Below are 24,549 nucleotides of genomic sequence, written 5' to 3'. Positions count from 1 at the left end.
TTTGATATATTTGAGCCTTTTCAGTACAAAATCTGACTAAGCTCCACGTATACATTTTGCTTTTCATGCAAATCGCTTTCATTTAAGACGCTAAGTATTTAATCAATGTTGCCCTAATTACCTACTGGATCCTTAATTTTATCATTAACTCATGTCATTAAATTCTTGCTATTATTGATTTTCAACCAGAAAAATAGGATGCTTAACTATAGTTTTTGAATTTTTTTAAGAATATCTTTACTGTGATTATTCATTATTTCTTAAACATTTAGTTCCATTAAAAGAATTTGATTTAGCTTCACCGGAAAAGAAAAAAAATGAGCAAAGGATTAAATTTCAGGCCAAATGAGTTTAATTTTAATTATTTTAATAAAATAACTCACAATTTCTATTTAAATGTTAAATAGATCTAAGATTTCACTAAATTTTATAAAATTAACAGTAACGGTGTTGACGATGGTTAGACAGAGTCGAGGATGGTAGAAAAATAGCAGCAATAATATTTAATTTTAATTTTTTAATAAAATAAAAAATAATTTTTAATATGTAAAAATTAAAAAGTATAATTTAGAATATTAGAATTAATATTTGTTCAAATTTTATTTATTTATTTAATTTAAATAAGAAGCATGATATATACACTTATAGTTTTTTTTAAAATTTTTTAAATCTGTTTAATCCTTAAATAGAAATTATGAATATATTTGTTAAAATAGTTGAATTTAGATTTGTTTGCCTGAGTTACAAGTTTAGGTGGCTGTTTAGCCCTGGATTTTGATTTTATGATAAATTAGCTATGAAATAATTTTATTATTGAAAATAATATTATAAATATCAAATTATAAAAATTTAAAAATATTAATTTATAAAATAATTAAATTACAAAAATTAAATTATAAAATATTTTTTTATCACAAAAAGACCAGAGTCTTTTAAGTATAAAAACACAACCACAATATATGTTTTTATTATTTTTTTCCTAAAAAAATCATTTAAAAAAGGAAGCATTTATCAAAATTTGCAGGAATGTAAATTATTTTATTAAAATATCTTTTATATATTAAAATAATAATAATAATACATGCGCGTAATAGATAGGATAATACAGGAATGTTTGATTGGATAAATAGGAAATTTCCAAGTCATGCACAGGTCATTTCCCTGCTTAGCATTCAAATCGTCGCCAACCGGCTTTGAAGAGAGAGCAACTGGGCGAGCGATGACGAAATGATTTAGTATGCAGTGCGGCATGCCATACAGATTGTGCCACCTCATTATTGGGCACGTGAAAATATGGGAACATGTGTAATCGCTTGCATCTTAGTTGCACAACTTTTTGCCTTTTTCTTTTTGTCTGTGAGAGCTGAGCTAATAACTGTCAAAACCACTTTTTCTTAAGTGGCTCCAGAAACCCACACAGCCGCATTCAGTTCATGATGCAGATATTTTTGGGAAATGATACAATACGTCATTGCTCCTCGTTCCTTTTTGTATCCTTTTTTTTTTTTTTATAAATGTTTTTCCTATTTAAACCTCTATTTTTCAAAAATTTATAATTTATTCATTCCCTCCAAATATTTATACTATATAAAAAAAAAATCTGTATTTGAGAAATGTAGCATTCTCTTAGCCGTTTAAATTAATTCTTAAATTTTTTATAAAGAACTATAATTTCAAATAATATCCATCTTATATATCGATAAATATATTGAATAAATTTATATAATAAATTTTATAAAATAAATAAACTGAAAGAATATTTACTTTAAACCTTTAATCATAAGACTTCATTTTAATTGCTCTTTTTAAATTATTTTATTTATTTTAATAAATATTTATTATTTTTCTAAGAATATTAAATATATATGAGAAATTAATTTCTAATGAATTATTTTTAAAATTAAATTTCTATCAATTCTTAAAAATAAATTGAGAATTGAGATTTTATTATATATATATATATATATATATATATATATATATATGTTGAAGGTTTCTAATGTATATTAACAATTTTGGCACGTATGTATAATAATTTTAATATTATATACGGTTATATAATATACAATTTTTATATTTTATTATTAATTATTTTAATAGATCATCTTTTAGCTAAATTAATAATAATAACAACTATGTGATATATGATGTCACACCAATAAATGATCAAAATAAAATATAAAAAAATATATAACTTTTCTTTCACTTTTTTATTTAATTTTTTTTTTGTTGATTAATTGTCATGGATAATCACAGTAGTTTTCACGTGCATTGATGTAATAGTTGTGATTTTGATTGATGAAAGGGTAAATTAAATGGCCCCACAAATTACATTTATATAGAAACCAACGGTGGAGACGATGCAGTTAGGTAGCACACAGTTCACATGCATCCGCTATGCTCTAATCCATCTCTTGTCAATAAAAAGAAAAAGTGAAATTTATTTGGAAAATAAAGAGGGGAAATTAAGAGAGCAAGAGAGAATTAAAAAATTATTTTATTTTTATTTTACTTGAAATAAAAAATATATTAATGGATCTTAAAACCGGTAATTAGAACCGACCCATTTTATGATCCACAATATTATGAACTGGGCAGTTCCTAAACCGGAACCGGCCGGTTCATCAACTGGAATAGGCCTATATTCATAATTTTTTTTGAAAAAAAAAAAATAATGGTAGTGATTATTTCCCGCCATCGACAACTTTTATTATTTATTTTAAGTTCTAATGGTTAATTTTCACTTTGTTTCTCATGGAGAAAAGACTTCCTTTTTTATTTTTATTTATAAATAAAAGAACACAAGAATCGAGGAAGGGCTTTACCTGCTTTTGACGGAGTCCCTGGATTGCAATATATAAACTTTGCAACTCCTTATTTTTTTAACAAAAAAAGGGTCCAATTTGTTCTTGAATTGCTATAAATACCATAATCATTAACCTCAATGTCTCATTTCAAGTTTGCTTCTTTCTTTCATCTTTCTTGTTGAACAGCACAGATTTGTTGCTGTGCTTTCTGGGTTTTCTTGATAAATATTTAGAAGGCAAAGATGACAGTAGGAGCAGGAATAACTGTGGCTGATGGGAATTTGGTGGTGTTAGGGAACACTGTTTTGCATAATGTTCATGATAATATTGAGATCACACCAGCACAAGGTGATGCTTTTATCCATGGAGCTTTTATTGGTGTTCGATCTGATCAAGTTGGTTGCCGTAGAGTCTTCCCTGTTGGACAGCTCGAGTATGTCCTTGTCCTTCTTCTTCCTCTTTTACATTTTTTTACTGTTTCTTTCTCCTGAAAAATGAAGCTGAAAGGGTTTTATTGATGATTTTGTGATGTGGGAAATGATTATAATTGTGGATTATTGCTTTGAATTTTGCAGAGGATTGCGTTTTATGTGTGTTTTTCGGTTCAAATTATGGTGGATGACACAAAGGATGGGGACTTGTGGTCAGGATATTCCTTTTGAGACTCAATTCTTGATTGTTGAAGCAAGAGACGGGTCTCATTTTGGCAATGGAAATGAGTATGGAGATGATCAATCTTCAGTGTATACAGTATTCTTGCCAATTCTTGAAGGAGATTTCAGGGCTGTTCTTCAAGGGAACGAACACAATGAGCTGGAGATTTGTTTGGAAAGTGGTATGAGCATAGACTCACTTTGCTGATGATGATTTTTTTTCCCTCAGACATTTTGGTTTTAAATAAACTAATTAAAATTGGTTTTGAGCTGCAGGAGATCCTTCTGTTGAGGAATTTGAAGGGAGCCATTTGGTTTTTGTCGCTGCTGGATCAGATCCCTTTGATGTCATCACAAATGCGGTGAAGTAAGTTTTCATAGATCATTATCTATTGTTCACTATCTTCTTGTCAATTTTCCTTTAGCAATATAGTTTGTCACTTGTCTCATCCGAATTAGTTTAGTGGTAGCTAAATTCTTTCCGTAGATCGACATTCGAATTTAGATCTACGACATGTAAATTTGTCCTCTTTAATTGTGTAAACTACAAAGTCTTAATATTAAATGTTTGTAACTTGTAGGTTTTGTTCTTAGTGCATGCTTTATCATGGAATAGGATAGTCTTACTAATTGCTGTTTATGCATCACTTATTTTTCTAATGTGCAATTCGAATCATTCACAGGACAGTCGAGAAACATTTGCGGACATTCTCTCATCGGGAAAGGAAGAAGGTAAACTTTGTGGTTTAAATTGTTTAGGTGCTATGTTATTTAAAATTTCTTTTGGCACTTTATCTATTTACATGTTGAATAACTTATGCTGTGTGGTACAGATGCCAGATATGCTGAATTGGTTTGGTTGGTGCACATGGGATGCCTTTTACACTGATGTTACTGCAGAAGGTGTGAAGCAAGGATTAGAGAGGTATTTTCTCTGTTCACTGGAGTTCCCAATACTTACATCCTGTGGTTTAGTGCTAACCAGTCAATTTTTGCAGCTTACAAAAAGGTGGAATCACCCCAAAGTTTGTTATAATTGACGATGGATGGCAATCAGTCGGTATGGATCCCACTAGTATTGAGGCTAAAGCTGATAATACAGCCAAGTAAATACTTGAACTGGAAATTTTTGCATTAATAATGTTACCATTTTTCATTGGCTGACAAATTTGGCTTGATGGTTCTCTTCTTGTCCTTCAGCTTCTCGAATAGATTGACAAATATCAAAGAGAACCACAAATTCCAGAAAAATGGCAAAGAGGGCCACAGGGTAGAGGATCCAGCTTTGGGACTCCGCCACATTGTCACTGATATAAAAGAGCAACATCATCTGAAGTATGCTTTGCTTATAAAAAATATTAACCAATTCATAGGCTGTAATAATATATGTCAAGGAACATGTGCTGATATCTTCTTCTATATATGTTTAGGTATGTTTATGTCTGGCACGCAATAACAGGATACTGGGGAGGTGTAAAACCTGGTGCAACTGAAATGGAGCACTACGAATCCAAGATGACTTACCCAATTTCATCTCCTGGGGTTCAATTAAATGAGCATTGTGATGCTTTTCAAAGCATTACCAAGAACGGGCTTGGACTTGTGAACCCTGAGAAAGTTTATAACTTCTATAATGAACTTCATTCGTATCTTTCATCTGCCGGAATTGATGGTGTCAAAGTTGACGTTCAAAATATTCTCGAAACTCTTGGAGCAGGCCATGGTGGAAGAGTTAAACTTGCTAGGAACTATCATCAAGCATTAGAGGCATCAATTGCTAGAAATTTCCATGACAACGGAATCATTTCTTGCATGAGTCACAATACAGATGGTTTATACAGGTAAATTAAAATCTCTCTTGTTCTGTGTATCAATGTTAGTGGTAAATTTGTTATTCTTGCTATTTTAAAACTTGTATGACCTTTGTGTTTATAAATGCAGTGCAAAGAGAACAGCTGTTATAAGGGCGTCAGATGATTTCTGGCCAAGAGACCCAGCATCCCACACTATTCATATCGCATCAGTTGCTTATAATACCATTTTTCTTGGGGAATTTATGCAGCCAGATTGGGATATGTTTCATGTAAGCCAACAAAACTAGTGTGGAATTCGTAAAGTATTCGACTCATTGGATATTAACATTGAATGTGTTTCTTATTACAGAGCTTACACCCAATGGCTGAATACCATGGAGCAGCTCGTGCAGTTGGAGGATGTGCTATTTATGTTAGGTAGGGTTTCTTTTCACTAACATATTGCTAATGTTTTCCTTTCCTGAAGGTGAATGAAACATGTCTTTTTGTGTATTACAGTGACAAGCCTGGACAACATGATTTTAATCTACTGAAGAAGCTTGTACTCCCTGATGGTTCTATATTAAGGGCTAAACTTCCTGGCAGACCTACAAGAGATTGCTTATTCTCGGATCCTGCCCGAGATGGAAAAAGGTAACCAACAATTTAATTATATTTTTGGACCTAGTCTATTATCTTGAATCTATTTTGCTTAAAAATTTACACTTGGTGTTGCAGTCTTCTGAAGATATGGAATATGAATGATTTCACTGGAGTCGTGGGTGTATTCAATTGCCAAGGAGCTGGATGGTGTCGAGTAGGAAAGACAAACCTTATCCATGATGAGAAACCTGGCACAATCACCGGTTCTATTAGAGCTAAAGATGTTGATTATTTACCTAAAGTTGCTGATACTGAATGGACTGGGGATAGCGTTCTGTATTCTCATCTTGGTGGTATGTTATCCTTGCTGTTAGATGTTCCTTGGCTTGGTTAAACTTTTACAGTTAGCAAATCATTTCTGTATGTGATTTCCTGACCAAGTTTTTGTGTTTTTTGCAGGAGAGGTGATTTATCTTCCAAAGGATGCAACCATGCCGATTACACTGAAATCTCGGGAGTATGAAGTCTTTACAGTGGCTCCTGCGAAGGAATTACCCAATGGGACTAAATTTGCTCCCATTGGTCTGATCAAGATGTTCAATTCAGGAGGTGCTATCAAGGAGCTGAGTTATGATTCTGACACAAGTGTAGCTGTTCACATGAAAGTTCGTGGGTGCGGCCTGTTTGGAGCGTATTCATCATCTCAACCCAAGAGGATTATAGTTGATTCTGAGGAAGTGAAGTTTGTATATGAAGAAGGGTCTGGTTTAATCAGTGTTGATTTGAGAGTTCCTGAGGAAGAATTGTACCTCTGGAACATAACAGTAGAAGTATAGAGAAGAATAGAAGTGTCATTATTCTTTAGTAGTGATTCAAACTGCTTGTGCACCTGGAGTCCCCAATTGCATCTTCTCTAGGTTTGTACAAAGGCATTGGTGGTAGTTTGCTGTTTAGTGTACTAAAAAGATGCTTAAAAGAAGGCATGTCTTTTGGGTACAGCTCTTCAGAAGACTTGCAGCCTTTGCCAATGGATAAAACAAAACCATTGACAGATCTGTATTCTTATATTATTTGAGGTCTATGAATAGAGAATTATTTGTTAAGAACAAAGCATTTATCAGGCGTAATCATAACCGAAAACGATTTTGATTTTCGCTTCTGTAAAGGTTGAATGCTGTAAAATTGCATGCTATAATTTAAGATCTTTCCTAATTCTGCATATTGTTTCCTTACACAATGGAATACTTTTTCAACAATCTCATGTAATATCCAAGCTTTCATTCTTCTGTATGAATCAAGAAAACAGGATCCTGTTTCAGGAATTGCTTTATATTTCCATTTCAGAGTGACCGAGGAAATATCCAAATCTTTTTGCAGAGAAGTGATAACTTGCATAGTAGCCACATTTTGGTACTGAGAGTAACCAATAGAAAGATTTTTCCATAGGAAACTAGCAATCTTCAATTCACAACTACACCAACGAAACAAGCCTAAGGCTATGGACCCAGAAAAGTTAATCATTCTTTTTACAAACTTCAAATTCTTGAAATGTTAATGGAGAGCCAATTTAATCAACTATTTTGATTTATAATAATATATATTAGTCCTCTATCACTTTCAATATAAACAGAGATTTCCTTTTTTCATAAATAACTCCATTGCGATATTGAAAAAAGAAATCAAATTCAATTTTTCTTTTCCATCTTCATTGATATTAATAGGATTATGAGAGAATGACTTCTTTAGGCCCTAATATTTTCTTTAAAAAAATACTATTAAAGTTGTAATAAAAGGTTCAACTTTAGTTTTAAAAGTCACTTTTTAGAAATAAAATGAAATAGTGGAAATTTTTATTAGGAATGAAATTTCAAGGAAAGAAAAAACATCTTCTTTCTACCTTCTGAGAGGCCACGTTATTCGCAAGAGTAGCCACAAAAGCAAAAACGCATCGTTTAGAGCTGTTTAAAGCTATTTGGGGGGACTGCTGCAATGCTTATTTCCAAAACAAAAAACCTTACTAAACCCTGAAAGAGAGAGAGAGAGAGAGAGAGAGATGTTTCAGAGCAGAGTGATATCATCTATTCTGAAGAGAAACAAAGGAGCTTTTAACACTGTAATTTCCAGTTTCAAAGGGAAAGCATTACCCTTTAGAGACTTGAGAGAACACCCATCAAATCATAAGTCGTTCTTCAATGGCTTCAGATCTTTACCTGAGGCAGTAAAGGTTCTCTATAATCTTTTTTTTTTCTTTCTCTTTTTTAATTGGAGTCAAATTTCTTTTTGGGTTTAGAAGAGCAAATGTGATTGCCTTTTTAAATGCGTTTGTCATCTTTGTATAGTTTCTAAAGGTAAAGCCTCATATTCTAGTGTTTATGGGTTCACTTTGATTGAAGGGATCGTTTACATTGCGATTGATTTATGATTCTTGATGTTAAATAAGAGAAAATAATGGATCTTTATCTGAGGTTTTTCCTATTTCAGTTTCTAGGTACCATTTATTTGATTGGATATTTCGGTTTTTTTTTTTTCTTTTGAAGCTTGAATTGTGAAATCTGAGATGGAATGAGCTGAGCAAGTAAGTCTATGTTTGTACTGCTTAACAGACGAGCTTATTTCTAATCTTTAAATTGAAAATTTGGCATTTTTGACAATCTTGATTCTTGTGATAGTATCAAGGGTCTTTTTCTAGGAAAGAAAGAAAAACGATTTTGAATCAGCAATGATTTCTAAATATTTTGTTGCATTATATTTCTTTTACGCATCTATAACCACGGGCTGTACTGTCATGTGAATGATTGTGATTTTCTTCTTCAACTGTATACCAAAAAGTACGTAGTAATGGTTGTTTTCGAAGGTGATTCCTGGTTGCTCTTTTCGATTTAATTATGAAGCCAATTTGAGACAGTAATTAAATATATGTTGTAAACGTATCTTTGATTGCCCTATGAAAATGGAGTGGTACATTATACGGCAGTACATTTGTACTTATTACTAAACTAAATTTCCTAAGTTAGCATCTCAGACAGGGAAATTCAAAAACTAAAAATTAGAGAAACTCCTGCCACAAATGATAGTTTACGAATTTGGCCTTCTATTCAATGAAAAGCATCTCATTACAAAGCTCAAGATGAATTGTGTTGTAGAATTATATGAAACCACCATTGTGCAATTCTTGTCTAAGCATGTTAAAACACAGTTCTGAACTATATTTCACAAATATGATTCTTATAATGTTTTAGGGCCATCGCATACCATCTATAAGGAATATGTCTACTGCAGCATCTATTGGCCTGGAAGGTAAGGAGGGACTAAAGCTATTTGTAACTGGAGGACCTCGTGCTCAAAAAATGGTTGGGATATGGCTTTTTGGTTCTGCTGCTTGGGTTTTTAGCATGGTGGTGCTTGGTGGTATCACACGGCTAACTCGATCTGGTCTTTCAATGACTGACTGGAAATTTACTGGTCGCCTCCCTCCTCTTTCGGATGAGGAATGGTTGAATGAATTTGAAAAATATAAGCAGTCACCTGAATATAAGCGGTAAGTGCAAGTCTGCAAGAGATGCTTCTCTGAATTATACCTACAGCAGTACCTGAAAAACATGGAGATGCTTGCTTTAACCCATTTAATACATGGTGGTAAAATAAGTTTTGTACCTTGATTAGGCATTCCAACAATAGTGTAAGATAACTTAGCAGGAATGTTTCTCTCAATGCAGAATAGACTCTACTGGCCACAAAAATATTGGAAGCTTACTATTTATCCATAAAGTGTTTGGCAAACCTATTTGACAGTTACATGATTATATGCATTTTCTGTTTCTTCTTTGCCAAAGTATTTCATAAGTGGAGTCGTTTTTTACCATTTGCAGTGTAAACAAAGGGATGAGTGTTGAAGATTTCAAATTTATATATTGGATGGAATACGCGCATCGTATGTGGGGAAGGGGACTCGGTATCATGTTCGCTCTGCCATTTTCTTATTTTCTTCGCAAGGGATATATAACATTGCAACTTGGACTAAGACTATCTGCTCTTTTTGCCCTTGGTGCTGGGCAGGGTCTAATTGGCTGGTGGATGGTCAAAAGTGGTCTAGAGGTAAGAAGCACTTAATCCTCTCTTGCAGTATATTGTTGCATGCAATTCATGCCTGATTATGAGATAACGAATAGGGTTTTTTGTCCCCCTTTAGGAGCCACCATCTGAATATGCTCAGCCAAGAGTGAGTCCTTACCGTCTTGCAGCCCATCTCACTTCAGCATTTGCTATCTACAGTGGCCTATTCTGGACTGCTCTCTCTGTTGTAATGCCTGAACCTCCTGCCGAATCACTTGCATGCGTTCGCGGGGCGGCAACCGTGAAGAGACTTGCTCTTCCTGTTAGTCTTATTGTAGGCATGACTGCTATCTCAGGAGCATTTGTTGCCGGAAATGATGCTGTATGCAGCTATTTCTTTCCTGGTTCTCATTTTTCATAAAATTATGATGCATATCCCCCAGTATATCATTAGAAATTTTATTATGATGATTGTACCCTGCAGGGTCGTGCATTTAACACATTCCCCAAGATGGGTGATACATGGATTCCTGATGATATATTCGAGATGAAGCCTCTAATTCGAAATTTCTTTGAAAATACATCAATGGTGCAGGTAAATCCTCAATTCAGAACTATGACATTGTATTCTGTTTTGTTCTTCTTTGCTGACAGATTTGGTCAAGAGCGCAAGTTTGTTATTTTTGTTTTGTTCTAATTATCAGAGTGTGCTTTCCACAGGCATCTAGAACTATACTGAGTCGTCAAATAAATTCTCTGGCAATATTCTTGTTTTCAAGAGTGCAATTACTAGTGAAAAAATAATTAAAGAATAACATTGATGATTGTGCTTCTTGGGTTTAACCATCAACAAATCCTGTAATTATATAGATACTTAAAGATGGGGGAAGAATTGCATTTTAATTTCTCACTAATTAAATTTGAAATGTCTTTTCTCTTGGTTACAACTATCTAAAAACAAAGCTAATAACCAACAAGTATTAATACATTTTACCAATGGTTGTAGCTTGACCACCGTATCCTTGCAACTTCAACCTTAATCTCAATTAGTGCATTATGGTGGTTCACAAGAAAGTTGGACATTCATCCAGCAGTGCGATCTTTGATTGGAAGCACTGTTGGCATGGCTGCTCTTCAGGTGATTGGCATGAAGTGTCTGTCTTTTCTCTATTAATGCTTGTTTTATTTATCCTGTTTTTCATGATGTGACAAATTTTATTGTGATGATTACAGGTCACGTTAGGTGTATCAACACTTATATCATATGTACCTGTATCACTTGGCACTGCACATCAGGCTGGAGCCTTAACACTTCTAACATTTATGCTTCTGCTAAACCATACGGTGCGCAAGCCATCTGTATCCCTTCTTAAATCACTTCCTCAGGTTGTGAAAGCGGTGTAATTGGTTAAGAAATTTGCGAGGGGACTTAGGTTAGTCTTATCAAATACGGAAGCCATTCATTGGATTCTCATTGTTATAATTTAATCAGCAAATGTTCAAGTTCAGGTCCATTATCCTGAACAAAAGGGAGAACAAGGGAAAAACCAATATTTTATAGTGATGGAGTAGCTGATGAAATACCACTGATGAAATTTTGTTCACTCTTAGTACCTCGTTCTGAAAATCTAACATCAAATTCAGAACTTCTCGCTATAGCTTCTGCTGCAGTTATGAGGATGTGTGCTGCCAATTTGGTTTGTCAATGCAGGAGAAAATGCAGAGTCCGAACTTGGGATTGCCTGGTCCTGGAACTGGTAGCATGCATATTAATAGGTTTAATGACCTGTTTAAACCTGAACTTTCAATTTTTTTTCATTTACGACCAGTTCTCTAAGATTATGCACAGAAATATATGGAGTGTTATTTTTTTCAAAAACACTTCCTGTCGAATTTTTGAGGCCAAGAGTGTATACATGTCCGCCGGAAAGCTGAGTCATAAAAAAAACATTAATGAGTCAGCTAAAAATTAAGCTGACTCATCCTTCCCCCATAAACGCCTCCGCTTTTCACGTAATCATCCTTCTGCCCTGATTTGGTTTTGTTGCAAGGGTGTATCTCACCATAGCAAACAATTCTGGTGAAGCTTGAAGATGTCGACAGAGAGTGTGGATACAGTTGCTTCTCAACCAAGTGCGATTTGCAGACATGGAGCCACTGAATTGCTAACTTCTTGGAGCTTGGATAACCCAGGTTAGATATTTGAGTTGCAGATTGTGGCAGCAAGTTGGAGATTGTTGATATTTTCAGTGGGTTGAGGAACCGTACATTTGAAGAGTGTAGAGCAAAGATTGGAGAAGAAGTGCTTAGAAGAAACTTTGAAGGCAAAAGAAGCACATTTGAAGTATGTAGAGCAAAGACTGGAGTTGACTAAGGAAGAAAATGGTGGGTTAGTTGAAGAACTGTAGAAAGCCAATGAAGCCAAGGCTATTTTTATGACTCAGCTTTTCGGCGGACACCCTGAAAAACTGACGGAAGGTGTTTTTGAAAAAAAAAAAACACACTCCATATATTTCTGTGCAAAATCTTAGAGAATTGGTCATAAATGGAAAAAGAATGAAAGTTCAGGTTTAAACAGGTCATTAAGCCATATTAATAACATGAAAATAAAATTTTGGACATACCATCTGCAAAGTCATTGTATTTGTTCTGTGATTGATTAGAAGGGACTTGTGATACTACTTGTATACTGCCAACATGTATACTTCTAACTACTTGGTTAACATATTTATGCATTGTGCGTGTATTTTACAGCTTATGTCAGCATGATTGCGCTAAATTTTAGTATTCTCCCATGAAGTTATTCTTCCATCTCTTTTCAACCGGCGTTGCACCAAGTAACATTAATGAAACTAAGAAAACAAAACTTGAGAAGGATGGTAATGAAAAGAGGGTTAGCCTCACTCTGTTTAACGTAATCATCTTGCAATAAGTGGAAAGAAAGGCATTATAAAAGAGGGTTAGGCACATTAGGAAACATTATGTACCTCTGCTTCATGGATTGCCTTCCTCTTCCAAGCAAATGAGATTGAATTTCCCAATGAGCAAAAGGAAAAACATAAAGTTAGACACAGAATAAGGTTTGCAAAAAGGCCAGCTGTCCAAAATTGAAGTGCTAGAAAAAAGTAATAATATCCATTAATAGTAGTCACTGCCAAAAAATTTACGAGAGCTGCTGTAATACATATAAAATAGACTAAAGAAAGAGTCTTATTTCTGGATTGTGAATGTGAGCAAGGAAGGAACCGTATGATCAGAATGGAGCAGCCCGTACTTTTTCATTCTTGGGGGCTTCCGCTCGTGAGCTTCACATCAGGATCAACATGAACTTTCAGTCTCTTCGAAGGCAATCCACTAATCATGTTGCTGATTTCATTACTGGGTTCCCCACTGCTGCCACAGCAATAGTCTTCCGGGCTTCTCTTACTCTTCTCAACATTATTAGCATTACTGGGGAGTAATCCCATGCTCTCCAATGGTCTGCTGCACAGAACTAACTCGTCAGCATCTCGACTATACATCTTCCGGATCCCACAATACTTGAAGCTTAATTCATTGGAAAAAAATGTCATCTTAAGGCAATCACTTTCTTCCCACTTATCCAAACAAGTTAAACAGCTGCGCGGTATGTAGTTGACCCAGAGTTGATCCAATGTAGTGTCCAATTCCTTAGAGATTTGTACAGATGAGCGACCGAGAAACAAGTCTTGATCAGGAGCGATGCGTGCATGCAAATCACAGAAGATGGTAGAAGTATCGGCTATAGGCTCACGGAATTCAAAAACTATACAAAAAGTAAATCCCATCCACTTGTTAGTCCACCAATATGGAGGCAGCTGCATTTCTAGTGAAGACCCTGGTGATTGATAGTTGAACCAACCAGGAATTTCACTTCCAGCTAAACAAACGGATACCTGAGTGCTTGGATTAAAGAATCCCTGCAACAAATTCATTTCTTTATGCTATTAACTTTTGCATTTAGAAGTAGAAAACGAAATAAAAAGTTTACAGCGATCGTGTGTGAAGAGAGATAGTTGGAGGAAAAAAAGAGAAGAGAGAGAGGGATACCAGAGAGCTGTGCCTGTGCCTTAACAGATAATGTAGATAACCTGACATTCTTGCAACTAGTGGAATATTTTCACTTTGAACCTCAACCGACTTCAAGATATTTATAAAAGTCAACATGGAAGGTTTTGAAGAGTGCGTTACGAATAGATTCGGACTGGTTTCTTTTGAAGAAAAACCTTCCACGCTTATTTTTAAAATACTTGATGAAAGATCTGGCAATAGCTGAAGCCTCTTGCAACCTTCAGCACAGATGTTAAAAAGCTCAAATTGGCTGCTGTTACTTTTAGGTAGCAAAGTTTCCAAGGCACTGCAACCTTCCATACTAAGAAACAAAATACTTGATGGAAGATTTGGAAATGACTGAAGTCTCTTGCAATTAGAAAATTGGAAGTCTTCAAGTTTCGAAAGTCGGCTAATGCTTGAAGGAATGCTAACAAAATTATTCCCACTCAGATTAAATGTCTTCAACAAAGGGAAGCAGCTCAGATCACTGGGAAGTGCTCCATCCGTTAGGTTGCAGTAACTTAGATTCAATGACCTCAAAGATTTTAAGGAAAACAAGGCAGGCAATGCCATGGCCATTGGATTTGGATCCTTCTGTGTCAAAAACCGTTTAGGAAATTTTTGCCATGGAAGAAGAAAATCCCATAGCTTAGTGGATGGAAGTTGTCTCGGTGCAATTTCCCCTACATTCAGCTTCTCCAAACACGTCATGTCACCCAACCTTTCTGGCAATTGCTCAAGTTTTGAGCATCCATGCAAATTAAGATACTTGAGGGACTTCAGATCACATATGCCATTTGGAAGACTCACAAGGCTTTTGCAGTCCTTCAAGTTCAATGAAATGATACATTCTCTTAGAACTCCAATTGATTGGTGAACCTCAAGAAGCCTTGTGCAACCTTCAAGGTTCAGCTCTTCAAGATTTGGAACATCCTTGAAGTCCATGGTCTTGATTAAGTTAACAGAGTAACTAAGATCAATGACCTTCAACATCTTTAAAGGCTGTTGCAATAAAATGCACAAAAGAAAGGAGCTCTAAAGTCAGCATCAATATTCTAATTAATTATGAATTTAAGTACATATTGGACATAAGAAAGCATATAAATACTTACTTTGATTCCCTTCCACATATGTTTTATGTTACTACAACGCATATGGAGCTCAATAAGTTCATTTGGCTGAAAAGTAGACGGAAAAGATTTGAAAGGATATCTATCCCATTCAAGGTATCTCAACTTATTTGAAAGATACTCAAGACCCTCTGAAAGGTGAAGATTTCGAAGTTTGAGAAATCTTAGCCTTTTCATCTTGGTGAAAGCTTTAGCACTCAATTCTTCATCTTCTTGTTCACATGAATCTAGGACTATGGCTTCAACCTGTTCTGTTCCCTGAACATAATTATAATGAACAGTGTGTTAAAACAAAATTAATTAGGAGCCCCATGTATACTGAAAAATGTATCATAAGAGATAAGTTAGTCACCGTATCATTTGACAAAACATGATACACATCCTCATAAAGCCACAATCTACTTCTTTTTCCAGGTTCTTCTTGTGATTCTTGTCGAACAATTTCTCGACCCATTTCTTGAAGTAAATCATGCATCCATATCCTCTCTTTTGAAATGGTTATGAGGGATTTATTGATGAGGTCCCTTATTCCAACATGTGGATAGAAACCACGACTTTCCAACACTTTTATCACATAATCTTTATCCTCTCCATTGAAAAAACAAGCAATATCCAAAAATATTTTCTTCTCCACTTCCTCCAACCCGTCAAAACTTATAAAAAGCTTTTCCAAAATTTCTTGATTAGGAATTTGTTTCAATCTACGCAGTGCACTTGTCCACTCGTTTACAGATTTATCAAACAAAAAGGAACCAAGAACATCGAGAGCTAATGGAAGGCCATTGCAATAATTCACAAACTCATTGGAGAGCTCCACATAATCATCTGCAGGATAATCACTTTTAAAGGCTCTCAAACAAAAGAGATGAATTGATTCATCCTGACTTAATCCCTGAACCTTATATATTTTATCTACTCCATGGCATTTCAGCAAATGTTCATCTCTGGTAGTTATTATTATCCTGCTTCCACTGCCAAACCAATCATGCCTACCAGCTAATAGCTTTAATTGCTCCAATTGATTGACATCATCAAGAATGAGAAGAACCCTTTTCTTACACATCCTATTTACGATCTCACTGGTTCCACAATGAGCATCCCAAATCGCGATGTTTCCATCCATTAGAATTTCAGAAAGAAGTTGTTGCTGCAAAGGAACTAAACCATGCTTCTCCTTAACTTCTCTAACATTAGCAAGAAAGCTGCTACCCTCAAATTGAGAAGCAAGTTCTTCATAGACAACTCTAGCAATGGTTGTCTTACCTATGCCGCCCATCCCACTAATTCCTATAAAGAGAACATCATTCAACCGACCCATATCCAAATACATGCTCATTTCCACCAAACGTGAATTCATTCCAACAAAATCCATTGCAGCACCTGACATTAAACTTGATTTTCTCAATTTCCCTAGGACGTCCTTAATGATTTCTTCAATAAGCTCTGACTCGGTCCTGCATAAGTAACAATTTACTAGTATTATGACATGGTATGAATGATAATAATGACATCAGCAGCAACACAATCCAACTAAAGACAGTTAATTGCTTAATTTCTCTGCTGAATGGTAATATAATTCGGAATATGAAGATTAAAAAGACCTTCAGCTAGTAAACATAATTTATATTTCTTATATCATCTTCATCACAAATTTTGTTGTACAAAGACATGGAACGAGGATCTGTCTGTTTACCACTTAGCCTAATCAACAGATGTAAGTGCAAAAAAAAATAAAAAATAATAACAGATGTTGATCCCACAGCTGAACATAATAACCTTTCACAACACAATCATCATAATGCAATCTTGATCCAGATATACTTCACCTAGCTACTACTCCTTGCTATAACAAGAAACAAATATCTAACAATTATAGTAGCTAAGATGCTGGATCAAGTGTGCTAACAGGAACCCATTTCTTACAAAAATAACAATAAAAGAAAAAACCCCAAAAGCAGAATGATAAAACATTAAAAAAACAATAAAACAGAAAGGCATACCGTTCAATTCACAAGGTGATCGTCAAGCCTCTCTTTAATTATAATTAAGATATAGTATCTCTGTGTAAATGTTTACAATTTCTCAATTTGTAGTTTTGTCTTTGAAGAGATGATTTTAAAGGCGGAGATAATTGGCGAAAACCCCAAAAAGAAAAACGTGATAGAAATTGGACTCCTCGTCGGTGGCTAGCGTCAAGGACGGTGTTGCAAAGGGAACACTATGGGGAGAAGGAAAGTTTTTAAGTCTTTCTGATTGTGGAATCTGTTGGCCGTTGAATTCTAGTTTTGTTTTTTATTACTATTATTATTAATGCATTAAAATAATCATTCTCAAAAATTATATTTTATTCTCAGTTGACAATCTTAATATAATAATAATTATACATCATTTTCTTCATCTCTCTTTCTATAATCATCGTCGTCGTCATCATATATATTTATATTATTAATATACTTTCTTTACCTGCACAGGAAAGAAAGCATACATAAAAAAATAAAAATAAAAAGAGCCATAAGTACACACTTATGGCTACTGAAAGCTGAAAGTGATCAAGCTCACCATGCATCTCTTCAAAAGGCTCGAGTGACAGATCAACATCTGAAGAATTTGAACAAACTGATGATACTTTCAATTGTAGGAATTAAGGAGATTTGCAGCGAAACTGGAGAAACTTCACTCCAAATCAAAGGATAAACTATTACAAAGAAAAAGGACGAGGAGGAGGAGAAGCCTCCCATGTTTGGACATCAGACCAAGAACCCGATGCTCATGAGCAACCTGGTTCGTTGATTTCCTGACTCTGATAAGATCTTAAACATTGTGATCTTGTTTAGATTAGGGTTTGGCATTATTTAGTAACGTTAAATTTAAATTTTGAATAAACCTAGAATCGAACATATTGATTATCTAACCCACTATATGCACGATTGCACAATTTTATTTAATTGAAATTATTAGGTTAAAATATAATATACAATACAAAAATACACAGATAAATATGTTTAGTTAAAATAACATATAAATATTTAAATTTATATGCTAGTATATTCGTTTATTTCATACATTAAATCATAATCGTATTAAATACGTAATTTTGTAATATGACGTGTTAAAAACATATAATGACCTATATAATATTAAACAAACTTTAGAACCTTATTAATAAATATATTTGTGCTAAGGTTTTAGAATTCTAAAAAAGAAAAAAAAAATAGTTATATAAGCCATGTTAGGATTGAGCATTTCTTTATTATAACCATATCTTGACACACCAACTTGAATTGCTAGTTGGAGAGTTTATTTATATATATTCATAAACTGTTCTACCGTAATTTTTAGCGGATAGCCCCAATTTAGGTTTAATAGTACAACCTAATAGAAGGCTACTATACTTGTTCAATTTATTTATTTCAACTTGGATGCTATGAGGCTGCCCTTGGAAAGATTTAGTATAAGCAAGAGAGATTTGCAAATCCTCCATATGTAGGGTGCATAGGGTTTTGAACCCAAATACATTTACCCGAATGGAAGTAAACATGTTAATAACATAACATTTTTCAAAAGGTCTAAGGAGTAAGCTACATAAGCAATAAATTTTCTTCTCACGCAATGGGCTCAATATGGTAGCATCATCCTTTATAACAATTAAGGCTAGTAAGCCCATCGGTTCACCCAGTTATCCACCATATATATATATATATATATAAAATTTTGATATATAGGTATAACTTTAACACATTATACAATAATGATTGGTAATTTTTATATTTATTATATTTAAATTATTTTTAATTAAATTATAATTATAATTTTAATATTAGTATAATATAATTAAAAATAAAAGATATTGAATTTGATATAATATTATCAATTATGTCCTTTATTAATTAATTATGTATATATATATATATTTAATTTATTATTAATCAGATTTTATACATATAAATCTTTAAAATAAAAAATATATGTTTTTTAATTTTTTAACTCGATAAATATTTATAATAAAAATAATAACAACAGTTCATACCACAATCATTATATATAACTTAAGTAACTCCAAAAATTAAAGATGAAATGTGAATTAATTGTTACACTTAATTTGATGTGATTATTTGAGAATTTAGCCAAAAGATTATGTAGGCATTTTATTCACAGAATGCATGAAAACAATATGACTTGTTATGCAACAATTATATATTATATATACCAAAAATAAATATTACACCCGATAATCAAATGACATGCAAAAGTAAATTGAAAAAAGACAAAAAAGAAGAAGAAGAAGTTTACCTTTCTTGTAAATCCCAACCAGAGAGACTACCCAATTGTGTCAATGCAAGCCTCCAACGCTGCACCGTAAGAAGATTGTTCCTGAAACGTAGCTGGTGCTCCCCAAATGCCTTTCCAAAATCCCCCGTCTGTTTCCTCACCTCATTCGGGTTCACATTGTAGAAAACAGGCACTACCATTTGTCCATTCCCTTTGGCACACTCAGCAATTTCCACAGCCTCCTCCAAGCACCATCTAGAGAATGCATAGTTTCTTGAAAATATTATCATCAGTATCTTCGAAGCTCTGATCGCCTTAACTAGTTCCTGAGAAATGGTCTTCCCTCTCTCGAGCTGCCGGTCATCTTTAAAAGCGTTAATCCCTTTCTGACGCAGCGCAGCGTAGAGATGGCTGGTGAAATTTTTCCGGGTGTCTTCTCCTCTGAAGCTAATGAACACATCGTATTTCCATGAAGGGTTGCTGGAATTAGCCATGGAAATGATATGCAAAAGAAATTGTCAATTGAACCAAGTGTAAGCCTGTGAGGTTAAATTTGCATGGCAGAGTAGATACTGTCGTGGGGTTTATATATAATAACGCAAAGGTGTGAAGGTTTTGATAATTACCAAATCCTGCGCGTTTTTTAAGAGATTTTAAGAAGTTTGTCTGTGCTGTGGTCAATCAATTGTTTATAGTCTTTATTGTTTTTTCTATTTTTCTTTTGCTGGGTCCTTTTGATGACGCAGTGCTGTCACTGTCCAAGTCTCATTCTTTCGTAAATGTTTTTAATTGTTTCTCTTTGACTTAACCTCCTAAAAATAATATTTGAATTTGTCAGTAAGGACCCACTAATCAATTTTCTATTTTTTTTCAATACCGTAATCAATTTTCTAATTTTACCAACTTAGAATTCTCTTGAGAATATTTTGTCGTCCGTACGAATTCTAAGTAATATATTTGAAATATATATATATATATATATATATATATCAAAATAATTTTTAATTGTCTAAATCTCAATTTTAGAGATGTTGTTCAATGTTTAAAAAAAAAAGAGGTTCAAAACATTTTAACTTAATAAATTAAAATTTTTAATTCTTTGATAAACATATTTTTTAATAATTTATAAAGTATAATGTTATTGAAAAATGTATGAAAAATATTTAAAAATATGAACATGTGATGTGTTCTTAATTTTAAGTACTGAATTTTTATTATAATAAATAATAATATGTGGTTTAAATTATTAGCAAGTTTTAGTATACGCACGTCATTAACTTATTTTTAACGTGCATTTGAATTGAATGATAACAATGCCTGATATTTGTCTCATTTATAACTTGCATCGAATAACAAGCTCACATATTTTTAGATTAATTATTATATTTTATTTTTGGATAATTAAAAGATAATGTAGAATAAATGATAGAAATTCACAATAGATATCAAACTATAAGCTAAAATCCTTAACATATCACAGGTTCTTAATATTTAAATTTATCATTAAGAAATGAATAATCAATTTCTAATTTAATGTAATTATTGAATGGAATCTTTTTTCTTTTAGGAAATAAATGAAATGTTTTTGCTTTTAAGGAAATGAATGAAATGATAAACCTTTGATTAATATGTTTCACATTTAAGGCAGAATATCTTCTTTAAGGCAAGATAATTTCTTTGATCTTAAATATCTTGCCTTTCATTTAGTACTACTGTAAATGATCTGCGTCGAATTTTCGATAAATTTGAATTTAGTTTATTACTATTTTGCATGAATATAAATGAATGAGTTCAATAATAATAAACTCAAATCAAATTTGAGTTTATTTCAAACTTAATTTATTAAAATTTTATTTTTACTTTGTTTATTAAATTTAAATTTAATTTTAAACTTATTTGGTTTATTTAATAATATAATTTTTTATAAATATTGAATTGATCAAAATATTAAACATTTAATATTAATATAAATTGAGTAAAAAATAAAATTATATTCGCATATTAACTTCTAATTAAATTGATGAATATATGTAAACATACATGAGAATAAAATAATTATAATATAAGGAGAATTTTATTTTACTTTTTTATGAGCTTATTAATAAGTGCATTAATTAATTAACTTTATGAGTCTAGAGATGAGTAAGCTCGATTTTTTTCTCAAGCAGCACATCACCGCATATAGTGTGTGGTTCGAATACGTCCACATGACCTACTTTTAAAAGTTTAAGTTCTTATATACTAGTATTATTCTATATATACATAAATTATTATTATTATTATAAAAATTATAATATAAAAATATTTATTAAATATATTTAATTATTATATAAAATATTATTTTATCATATAGTAAGAACTCATGTATCATTAAATATATTATAAATTTAATAAATAATTAAATTTCAAATAATTTTATGTATCATCAGACATTCAAGTATTTTTTTTATTTAATGACTTAGTATCAATATTAAGTTTTATATTTTTATATTATTTAATTGTATCTTTTATATAATTATTATTTATTAATTGAATAATTTTTTAATTATTTTCATAATAATTTAATTATTTTGATGGTTATTTAATATAAAATATAGAAATAAGATCTCCATTTTAATAAAGAAAGAAACAAAAAGAATTAATGCTGAATTTACAAGAAAAAAGAAAAGAAAGAATTAAAAACCAAAATGTAAATTATAAAAATACATGATTAAAATAATTTTTTTATTAATCTATTAATTAATAAATTACTAATTCTAAAAAATAATATTTAATTATATTTTTAATATTATATTAACTGATAATTTAATTTCTAATGATATAATAATATTTTAATTTTGAAAGATAGTATTATTGGCTATACTTATAATATTAATTTATATAACACTAAAATTAGTTAATAAATATTTTTAAAATAATTATTATATTATTGTACTAATAAAATTTAAAAAATATTTAATTTATTATTATTTTTAAAGTATTATAAATAGTTTTAGTAATTTTTTTATCTGTAATTTTATAATCGAGATAATAACAGCTACACGTGTAATTATAACTAAATTTAAAAGGTTAAGTTGCTATTTAATATATTTTTAAAATAATTCAAAAGTACTCAAATCATATGCTGTAAATATATTTAATTCTAATTGTGTCCATGTTATCCTTTAATATAAAATATGAAATCTTCTAACACGTTCACTTCACTCCTGAAGATTAAGAATTGCGGTCCAACAATGGCGGTCTTAGGGTACCTTTGAAGTCCATGGTCTGGTCCGCTTGACCTCAATTCTTCTTAACCATTAACTCTATTATAAATTTGCCCAAAAAGTTTCCCTAAATGCATATCTGTATGTCTGGTTTTCATTATTATTTTTTAATTCTTTAATTTTTTTAAAAAATTTAGGCATTTCAATTTTTTATGATATTTATTTCAGAAAAATAACTGTTTAGTTTAGGTACATGGCTCTATTAATACATCGAAAATAAATGATTAATATAAATTTATTATTTTTAAATAATTAAATATGTGTTAATTATCCGATCTCAAAATATAAAATTTATATATATATATTACTTTCTTACTTATTACAGTATAAATAAAAATATCCTTTATTTTATTCTTTAACAGATAATATAACTTTGATATATACTAATGATGTGAAAGTATTTACTAAGAGCACCTTTTTTTTATAGAAATATAATTAATTTAAGAAACAAAAGAAAAAATATATCAGTATATGCATTCATAGATTTAGCCGAACAATAAAGTTTTAAGTTTGAATTCCACTCTCTTCATTTTTAACTTAAAGAAAATGTTTGATCACAAATTTCTAGTACAAGGAGAGATTAAATTAAACATTTTTATCATTCTTTTAATTTTAATTCTTATTACTTTTAGTTGTTATTATTTTAATTTTATCTTATAATAACTTAAATAATTTTTATAGAAAGTAGCTTTTTCTTCATACCTCTTAGAAATATTAATTTAAAATTAAAAAATAAACTCAATTTTATTTCCTTTCTATTATTGTTCTCTTTATGTAATTGAAGTGATAAATAATATCTATTTAATATTTTTCCCCATAAATAAAAAAATGACTAATTGTATAAGTAAAGTCTTTTAAGTATATAATAAGATATGTAAAAATGTTCAATTTATTGAGTTGGTAATTTAACATGAGATATTGAATGCATTTAAATTTATTAAGACCGATCCATCTACTATTTATATAAACCTTTTTTTCCTTTCAAATTATAACTAAATGAGTTTGGAACTTATTTATATAAATAGATAAGCTATAAACTAATATTATAATGGAATTCATGTAATTGATGAAAGAGTAAGTTCTATTTGGCATAATTTTATCAAATTAATTTTTAGTTTTTAAAATTTTAAAACTTTTTTTTGTTTAAAATCAGTTTTTAAGAATTATTTAGAATTAATTATTGATCCGCATATTGCACGATTGTTATTATATATATTTAAGTAAGAAGGTAAAATAAATTTATACAAAGATATATGAAATTCTTAATATTTATAATTATTTAGCACATTTTATAAAATCATAATAAGGTAAAATATTTTTATCTGTCTTGATTAATACAATTTCTAATATTTTTAAGAATTAAATAAAAGAATATTTTAAAGATATTTATTAATTGATTTAGTAATTATATAAAAATAATATTATGAATATAATTAATATACTATTTTTAAGAATTAAAAATTATTTAAAATATTAATAAAAATAGATACTAAACTTTTCACTTAATTTTGTTTTGATTATAGAATTTTAATTATTTTATTTCAATTATTCAACTTTAATTTTAATTACAATTTAGTCATTTTACTAATAAAAATTTAACATCTCTTTTATTGGCTATTTTTACCATGTGCCAATCTTTTATTTAGGAGATAACTAAATGAAAACACAATTAAAGTTGAATAATTAAAATAAAACATATTAAAATTTAACTAAATACAAAGTTCAGTGATCATTTTTATCATTATTCTAAAATTATTATATATTATTTTATATTTTAGAATTTATATACATAGATAAATAAATTTAAAATCTTTTAAACTATTACTTTTAGAAATCTAAAAAAAAGAAAATACATGTGGTAATCTATGCAAAATTAGTAGGCTATAGCTAATCCTAGCCCCTCG

The 24,549-nt window shown here is 31.2% G+C and overlaps 3 protein-coding genes across 6 annotated transcripts; 2 read left to right on the top strand and 1 right to left on the bottom strand.

The window, feature by feature from the left end:
- Positions 1 to 2,920: 2,920 nt before the first annotated feature.
- Positions 2,921 to 6,969, top strand: LOC8267687 (probable galactinol--sucrose galactosyltransferase 1). Its single transcript, XM_002530577.4, has 13 exons — positions 2,921 to 3,240; positions 3,383 to 3,642; positions 3,737 to 3,827; positions 4,144 to 4,192; positions 4,294 to 4,385; positions 4,459 to 4,566; positions 4,661 to 4,795; positions 4,891 to 5,301; positions 5,402 to 5,543; positions 5,624 to 5,691; positions 5,773 to 5,907; positions 5,992 to 6,209; positions 6,316 to 6,969. Exons 1-13 carry the CDS (start codon positions 3,050 to 3,052, stop codon positions 6,690 to 6,692), a joined length of 2,277 nt encoding a protein of 758 aa, XP_002530623.2. The 5' UTR covers positions 2,921 to 3,049; the 3' UTR covers positions 6,693 to 6,969.
- Positions 6,970 to 7,719: 750 nt separating this feature from the next.
- On the top strand, positions 7,720 to 12,672 carry LOC8267689 (cytochrome c oxidase assembly protein COX15). 2 transcript variants are annotated; one of them, XM_002530579.4, is made up of 7 exons: positions 7,722 to 8,080; positions 9,096 to 9,394; positions 9,726 to 9,951; positions 10,046 to 10,291; positions 10,394 to 10,504; positions 10,916 to 11,047; positions 11,143 to 12,672. In XM_002530579.4, exons 1-7 carry the CDS (start codon positions 7,910 to 7,912, stop codon positions 11,311 to 11,313), a joined length of 1,356 nt encoding a protein of 451 aa, XP_002530625.3. In that variant the 5' UTR covers positions 7,722 to 7,909; the 3' UTR covers positions 11,314 to 12,672. The 2 variants fall into 2 exon arrangements, with proteins under 2 accessions (XP_048225889.1, XP_002530625.3); XM_048369932.1 differs by lacking the exon at positions 10,916 to 11,047 and having other exon boundaries at positions 7,720 to 8,080.
- A 350-nt stretch (positions 12,673 to 13,022) lies between these two features.
- Positions 13,023 to 20,279, bottom strand: LOC8267691 (disease resistance protein RUN1). 3 transcript variants are annotated; one of them, XM_048369919.1, is made up of 6 exons: positions 17,670 to 18,041; positions 17,111 to 17,573; positions 15,463 to 16,564; positions 15,093 to 15,368; positions 13,978 to 14,982; positions 13,023 to 13,847 (listed from the first exon to the last, which is right to left on the bottom strand). In XM_048369919.1, exons 3-6 carry the CDS (start codon positions 16,495 to 16,497, stop codon positions 13,188 to 13,190), a joined length of 2,976 nt encoding a protein of 991 aa, XP_048225876.1. In that variant the 5' UTR covers positions 16,498 to 16,564; positions 17,111 to 17,573; positions 17,670 to 18,041; the 3' UTR covers positions 13,023 to 13,187. The 3 variants fall into 3 exon arrangements, with proteins under 3 accessions (XP_048225876.1, XP_025015150.2, XP_048225880.1); XM_025159382.2 differs by lacking the exons at positions 17,111 to 17,573; positions 17,670 to 18,041 and adding an exon at positions 19,401 to 20,279; XM_048369923.1 differs by lacking the exon at positions 17,111 to 17,573.
- Between the last annotated feature and the right edge of the window lie 4,270 nt (positions 20,280 to 24,549).

This window comes from Ricinus communis, chromosome 1 (assembly GCF_019578655.1).
Source record: "Ricinus communis isolate WT05 ecotype wild-type chromosome 1, ASM1957865v1, whole genome shotgun sequence".
Taxonomy (NCBI): domain Eukaryota; kingdom Viridiplantae; phylum Streptophyta; class Magnoliopsida; order Malpighiales; family Euphorbiaceae; genus Ricinus; species Ricinus communis.
Note: the sequence above shows the minus strand (reverse complement) of the source record. Positions and strands in the feature narration are given on the sequence as shown.